The sequence below is a fragment of the Pinus tabuliformis genome, chromosome 7 (assembly GCF_031772625.1).
Source record: "Pinus tabuliformis cultivar Carrire ecotype Pingquan chromosome 7, CPIR1, whole genome shotgun sequence".
Classification (NCBI taxonomy): Eukaryota; Viridiplantae; Streptophyta; class Pinopsida; order Pinales; family Pinaceae; genus Pinus; species Pinus tabuliformis.
This window is the reverse complement of record NC_142293.1, coordinates 1,844,606,841-1,844,614,947: the sequence shown is the minus strand read 5'-3', so window position 1 is coordinate 1,844,614,947 and position 8,107 is coordinate 1,844,606,841. Positions and strand designations below refer to the sequence as shown.

Here is an 8,107-nt window from a genome sequence, read left to right as displayed (position 1 = left end):
TCTTTTTTTGGCTTTGGTTATATATTGGGGAAGTCATTCGAGAGTAGGATTTCTAGTTGTAGGTTTCATCCTTCTATGAGACCCTTTTCTACTAGATTTTAGGTTTACTTATGTGTTTGCACAGCCAAACTCACAAACTAATAAAGAGTGGGGTCGTCGAATTGTGAAAAGGGTCAATGACCTAGATAGCAATTGGCAAGGGCAATGGGAGTCAGGGGCCAAAGTAGAGATGCCACAATGATAGGGTAATACTAATCATTTTTCAACCTCTTCGTTTATGATCTGTTCTCCTCTCCATAAACCAAGTCACAATAGAGAAGATTTGAACCTTGGATCTCTTAGTTTTCACTAATTTCATATTATTTTGAACACCAATTGAGTTGCCTCCCTAAAACAATTAAAATTTATATTTACAATACTTTTAATATATCATTTAAATAAAACAATCCACAATAAAAATTACCATAAATAAACTTTAACCCCTAACTAAAATGTATTTAAGCATCTATTTATAAACTACAGTACAAAACCAATACATAATCATTAAATGTATTAAATGTTCAAATATATAATTTATAAACACAATCTTGGGAGTTCTCAAAGTGTTTTCTTGGCTCTACGGAGTTTTCAAAGTATTTTCTTGGCTCTTCGTCTATTGTTTAAATCTCAAGCGTATTTTTATATTTATAATTTCATTTCATACCAATTTTAAAGTTTTTTTTTTTTCAAAGACAAATCATAATTTTATTCAAGGAACAAAATTACATTCTGTAGATGCTCGAAAGCATTCGATCATGACAGCCTGTTAACCAATGCACAAAAAAGAAGAAGTTAAAATAAAATTTACATAATAGGGCAAAGTGTGATAAAAATCACTTAGCTTCCCCTTTTTTCCTTTTTTTTTCACTACCTTTCACCAGACTCCTTGATTGGGAGTAGTTGCTACTATTTGCATTTGGTTGCCATCTACCTTCAAGAAGGCTTATTTATTTGAGTTCGAGCCCTTAAAGTTGTGAGATCTCTTTGTGCCCCCCAATTCCTGTTTAGTGGGTGTTTCCACTTTCTGCTGCTCTGATACTATAATCTATATTGATTTAGTACTTTGTTGATTAAGAGTCATTGTTCATGATTGATCCCCCATTCCACCATTTGTTTGGCTACCTGCTTGTGTTTGTGCTTTCTGTATTTGGAATATTTCCCTTAGACTCTTCATTTTTCAAGGTAATAGGAAAATGGCATCCCCTTAGCTTAGGGGCTTTGCCTCTTCTTCTTTTTTGGGGACTTTTTTGCTTGAGGGCGGGTGTTTTGCAAGTGACCTGTTTGAAAATAGATTCAATATTTGAATGTTGTATTCTCATGATCTAACACCTATGTCCACTGGAAGTTTTCATGTTTTAAAAGAAGACGATTAGGAAGACCTTTATTGAGGTCAATTTCTACACCTATCCTCGCAAATGTAAATATTTATTTTGTTGCTATGTCTAGGTCCATTTTTTTAAATTTTCCCAAAGTATTTCCGCTATCCTCCAAGACTTTTTGGTGTCAGAATGGAAGAGGTAGGTTTGACAACCTTACCTAGACTGGCATCGTTGTTACCACCATGGTTGTTGCATCAATCTCAGGGAACCCCACCTCTACCCAAAACCAAGGTCCTTCATTGAGAAATTTTTCCATATCTTGATGTGTGTCAAACTATACTACGAAGAACCCTTTAGAGCATAAGTAGAGATCACAATTTATTGTCCAAGAAGAGTGTACCCACTAATATGAGTCTTCAGTTCTTAATCACAAACCATTAAAATGATAGATTAATGTCTTATATTGTACATCAACAAAATATGTTTTTACCTATGGGTTTTTTGCATTCATAGTTGGTACCTTGTCCATTTGCTTAACTATGTAAGGTCCTGGAAAATTTTGGATTTAATCAGCGGAAGAGACAAACTTCCTTTTCAGCACATCTTTGAAAGAGATAGAACCATTAGGGTTTCTAGGATTTGTATTATTGGAGTTACTCATTCCTAGACTTCCTCCTCGTAACCTTAGATTTATGGTTATAGTGGAATTACGTTCGATGCCATAGTCTTTCAACTAGATGACATATTGTAACGATTTTCCCTCATAAATCAAACTCTGTAAATTTGTCGATATACCCAGGTTATTTTGGACATTCTTTTTCAGATCTCTCACTGGATCCAAGGCCCGATCCCCTAAGAGAAGTGATTTCCCATTTAGTGTTTTCATGGAAATTTGAAAAGACTCCTTTGGACCCATATTTATATTATGAAAAATGAACCTCTGAGCCCAAAGAATTGGGGGCCAGATTTGAGACAAGAGCGAGATTTGAGACAAAGTCCTTCGTTTAGGCCCATAAGACAGTTGTAAACTGTTATGATCTGTGCCCAGATCTCCCAAAATGTAAGGAAAGTAATACCATGTCTTCATAAACCAGAGAGCCCCTGCAACTTGATCCACGCAAAAAGAGAGAGAGAGAGAGCGAATATGGCCTCTACAATTTCTCCAAATACGCTAACTCCTCAACTGATCTATGCCAAATCCCGGGTAAAGACAAAAGACTAGTTGTAGATCTATGTTTGCGGTGCAATGATCTTTGACGGAGGAGATAATCGCAAGGGCCAAACCCCAATTGTCTGTGCAGAACTTTAATATCAAATGACATTTATCCAACTGCATCCCCACCAAGGTTATCTCAAAGCAACCACGACCATGCACTAACCCACAATGATGCAGAAAACCCTCAAAATGATGATCGTCGAGGATACACGAGGTGAGCAAAAGCTCAACAACATCATGTTTTGTTTCACAAACTAACACAAAAACCCTAGTGCTCATTTTGACCACCGCGTTGATCATTATCTATTGTATTACTATCATTAAAATATTAGTGTTACTATGTTATTTTTTTTTTCTTATTGATTTTATATATTCTCTTTATTTTGATAAGTATTTTTTTTAATCAATAATTCACTTAAAAAAAAAGTCTTAATAATATATTTATTTATTATTATCTAAAATTTTATAAATCATATTTCAATTTTATTATAATTTAGAAAATTATAATTATAAAAAACAATAAAACCATATTTATTAATTTTATCAATAAATATATTACATATATATTTTGTATAATAATTGGATAAAATATTAAATTAAATTTATAATTTACTATTAATAAAAATATAAATTAAAATACAATCCATATAAATTTATACTTATATTTTAATCCCATATTCATAAATGAAACTCACAAATTTAAATCCCATATTCATAAATGAAACTCATGTAAATACTATTTTTTAAATGAAATTATTAAATTTCACAAATAACTTAACCTTTAAAATTTTAATATAAAATTATATATATATATGAAACTCATGTAAGTACTATTTTTTAAATAAAATTATTACATTTCACAAATAACTTAACCTTTAAAAATTATATAAATCTTTAATTTAATATTAATACAAACATAAAATAATAATCCCAATGAATATAAACAGAATGAAGTATCAAGAGATGAAACTAAACTTTAATTTAATATTAATAAAAATATAAAATAATAATCCCAATGAATGAATATAAACGCAATGAAGTATCAAGAGATGAAACTCCTGTGAGTAGTCACTTAACCTTTACAAGTTTTAATCATTTTTTTCTATTTTCAATAAATATTAGATTATATTAAATTTCCAATAATTTTTATTTTTTATTAATTATTTAAGCATTCTCATTAAAGCTACAAACACTTCTTATAACATTGTGAAATAGCTGAAGAGAGGATGCCCTAGAACAAAAACAAAACATAACCCACACAGTAATTATATTTATTATTCATTATTAAATTGTGAAGAATATGATTCCGGCTGCCAAAACCTCTTAAACCCCGATGAAGAAACTACACCCTAAAAGTGATTAACATTGGATTGGATTGTGAAGTTCTGATTCACACATTTTGATCTTCATTTTCAGCTTATCCACTTCGGCTCTATCCACCGCACTTCTCAACGTGGCCCATTTTCATTCAACCGGAACTATGTTTAACCCCTCAATTTATCCATTCCAGCCTCTTTCTGACCTGGTTGTATTACTTGCATGCCCATTTTCTCAATCTTCATCTTCTTTTACATCTTCCATATATTCAGCCTGTTCTGTTAAATGTTGATGAAGTGTTCTTCTCATCATAAGCATGGCATTAATGCTGCCTCGAACGGGATCACCATCAATTCACTTTCTGTGTGCTTCGGAGACTTCTTCAATGCCCATTGGACTCAAATTGGTAACGAAGAATCATTCATGCGCTTGTAAGTATCTTATAATCCTCTACTGCAATTTTACAATTTCCAATTTTTGCATTCTTACACTTCCCAATTTTTAATTTTGTACCCAGAGTGGGGTGAGGTGATGTATTGATTCAATTCTTTGTGTTGGTGTGCTGGTACTTTGATTCTAAATAGTCCATTGGGTACATTGAATATGAGTACAAGAGATGCACTTAAGGCATGCGTTGAATATGGACACTAGCATAAACCCATGTAAACCCGGGCCTGATATGCACCTAAAGGTTGTTGCAAATTTCAGGTTCCAGGTGTTGCGAGGCTGGAAGATGCATATATCTAACTTACACAAATGACCTCGATGTATAAAATATTGGAACTTAAGATATGCGAGCTCGAACATACCTACCTTGAGGTGCATATCAGACCTGGCTTGAGATGGGTCTGGGCTAGTGATTATGCATTTGCTTCATACTTCCTCAGCCATCTGATTTTACAATATCTTTCTGTTTTTTAAGAAGCTTTTGTATTCTAAACACGGCATTTGACTGAAAAAAAATCAAACTGGTACTGTAAAACTACTTACGTTGAAATATTGGAGGCCATTTTCACTTATTCTAGGCCTCTTTTCCCCTTTTAAATATGTGATAAGCACAAAAGCTTGTATCACATCTCAGACCCTTTTTTCGTTACATCGTGTCCATCTCTGAACTGTGTTTCAATGGCCCAAATATGTTGTCTGTCTCGACTCTGAACGCATTTTAAATCCTTATTTTAGACAGATGTCAAGACACAACGTCAAAACAACTCTCTAGCATGGATATGTTTATTGATAAAGATTTGGCCAATTTCTGGAACTCAGCTGTGAAATAAATCTTTGTCGTCTTTTCTAGATGGCAATATTACGAAATGGACCTGGTCAAAGGCAAAGTATCAGACTTGTCTCGGCAAATGATTTGGATAGGCACAGGAGTAAGAATTTACTCTGACTCTGGAAAGGCTCAGGAATAGACTTGGCGAATTCAGAAAATAAAAATATACAGTAAATTTAAGATTTTTGTTGTTGTTGTTTGTTTGTTTCCATTCAATATGAAGATCTGCAATTTGCACATAGTGCACATTTTCAATAATAACTTGTTTCAGAATTCAAAGTGCATGGAATCTGTAACAAACCCAGCCCCTAGATGTCCTTTGAGGGACGGGGTCTCAATTTTTTTTGCAAACCTTTAAGCTTGAATCAGGTTTCCTCTCATATCCTTTTGCGTTAAACGAAAGTATGATTTGGTTTCCATTAGATTTAGCAATCTTAATCTTCACCCTGTAGATTTCTTATTAGTAATCTAATTTTTCACTTTTAATCTCATGTGCTGATAGGGCTTTCTTTGAACAAGTGCATGTACTAAGTTAGTCTATACCCAAAGTACATGCACTGAAATCATTATTACATAAACATTCCCAGCAGGTTGCATCCATTCAGCCAACATAAAACAAATAAATTATCACTTATAAATATTATGAAAACAGATAAAAATACTTAACTGAATATTAATTGCCTGCAACTGAAGAATGGTGAACCTTTTTTCCACCAACCATAGGCTTAGCTACGTCCATCCATGTCCACGGCTGGCCACCCCCTAGCCAGGCCATGATACCACTGGGGAAACTTGGTTTTCTTGAGGAAATTGTTGGGTGTGAAGGCTACTCTCCTTCACATACAGTCAGATGGTAGAAACCCCTCTACCCACTGGGCCTGGGACTTACACGAATTCCACAGATGCCTTCTCAGTTGGATTTTATCAGCACAGGGGAGTCCTTTCACTGCCAGTGTAGTTCCTCAGCGCCCTCCCCTCACTGCTTGCTAACTCTCCGAGCTAGCATCAGATTCACAAGCCTTTTTGCCCAGGTCAGGTTCATGCTTTCCTGCCCCATTTCAGCACTCAAATTTGTATCTTAGCAGGCCCAAAAATCTAGTAATGGACCCAGCTCCAATTTGATACCCTTGGGCATGATTTTTAGCAGTCCAAATGAGTTTCATTTTTTGATGCCTGTGAACTTCCAGCTGTGAGCCCACTTGCGATTTTCACTCACTCCGCTCGTGGGCGCTCCCAGAACCTTGTAAACTTTCTTTCAGTACCTCCTATCTCCTCTGCACACTACCCACACATGGAATAATCATTTCCTCAACCCCCCACGTGCATCCCCCTTCCTTGGCCCAAGAAGACTCACAATTTTTCTTGCTTGTGGCAGATGGATTCATGGGTCAACTTGGGAAATCGAGGTGGGTACTTGCCATACCTTTTGTTGACAGTTCCTTCTATCCAGCTACTTCTCATCCCTTCATAACTGTCAGTGGTTGGCTGCCCCACTACCCAGCTCTCCCTCAATAACTGATTTCTGGGAAGTAATTTCAAATTTAAATTTCTGGCAATTTGGCAGTATGGGACTTTTGGCAAAGGTCAATTACTTGGCAGGAAAGGTAACCTCCTAGTCCCCTCACCGGATTCCACTCGTAGTATCATGGCTAGTACTAGTGCTTCATTCTTTAATCAGTGGTTTGGTGAATATTCATTAACTAACAAAACATACGTACATCATTTATAAGTTGTCTGTTCTAGTTTTAAAAAAGTTGAGGAACATCCATGCTGTGATTCACGGTGAGATTGAGACATATTTACAAACTGGGGGGAAACAGGGTATTACAGAATCTAGAAGATACTTCATACTGTAAAATGGCATGGATCCTGGACAATTAACGATCTGGAGGTTGTCTGCTGTGAAATTGGGGCAAATAAACAAGCAAAATGAGTGCTTTATTTTGTTTTTTTTACGTGTCTTTTATAGGCAGATGGCTGAGTTTGAATTGCGAGAAGTGAGAGTCTGACTCACATTTGACCTGCAAGTATGAGTCATACTTGTAAGTCAATGCACAAATATGACATTGGGCCACAAGACAGACTTGGAGAAATTGAATTTGGCTTGGTTTCCTCAAAGAGAAGAGTCAAACTCAGCAGTCCAATTGGACTTGGAAAAATCTGGAAATGCTAGTGAAATGGCAAATTGTTCAAGTAGGTTGCTGCAGGTCTCAGTTGAAACCAGGACAGATGCTGATTTCTCCAAGTCTGTGCATTCTGCTTGGTTTACCACATATGATATCGAATATACCCAATAAAATAACTATAAACTTGGAAAAAAGAAAAAGAAGAAAAAGACATCTGTTGGAAGACTTTCAATCTAGTATACAAGAGATCTCCTATTTAGAAGAACAACTCTATACTAATAATAATAATATAATTTTAGATCTTATTTTAGGGTTACAGCCAAGACAGACATGAAATTGTGTATGAGACCCCCTTGTTTGTGTTACAAGTGACCTGCCTCTGCGCAGCGATTTGACTGCTAAAATCTACAGAGGTGTGCATACTCTGCCCCCCTCTGGATTTGATCCTGCTTTGTGGTTTACATAAAGATGATAATGAATCCTTGATTTCACTGTTTGACCATGAGCTACCTGTCAAATTTTAGAGTTTTATTTGACTTCCTGTAGCTTACTGAGGGCCAATATACAGCCCAACAAATCCAAGGAAGCTACCCAACAGCTCTTTAAACCCATTGCTTAGTACAAAGATTTTCTTAATTATCGAGAGGCCCTGTACAGGGTCGTACGCTCCTATGTGGGGGTATCTCTCGCTTTGGAGTGTGGTCACTGGATGGTTAAATGAATTAATCATTCTTGCTCGGCATTTCTTTAAATCATTGGTTTATTTTTCTTTCCTCTCATTGATTTTGGTGTCCTTTTAAGATTTCGGCTTCAT

The 8,107-nt window shown here is 35.5% G+C and overlaps 1 protein-coding gene across 3 annotated transcripts in view; it reads left to right on the top strand.

Moving 5' to 3' along the window:
* Positions 1-3,920: 3,920 nt before the first annotated feature.
* The window catches only part of SIG2 (RNApolymerase sigma subunit 2), a 32,648-nt gene continuing 28,461 nt past the window's right edge, over positions 3,921-8,107 (top strand). Inside the window, exons 1-2 of one of the 3 annotated variants that reach the window (XM_089460571.1) lie at positions 3,921-4,322; positions 5,189-5,267. In XM_089460571.1, the coding sequence (XP_089316697.1) occupies positions 4,177-4,322; positions 5,189-5,267 (225 nt within the window). In that variant the 5' untranslated portion in view covers positions 3,921-4,176. The remainder of the gene's footprint in view (positions 4,323-5,188; positions 5,268-8,107) is intronic. The other 2 variants (XM_089460573.1, XM_089460572.1) reach the window with 2 other exon arrangements.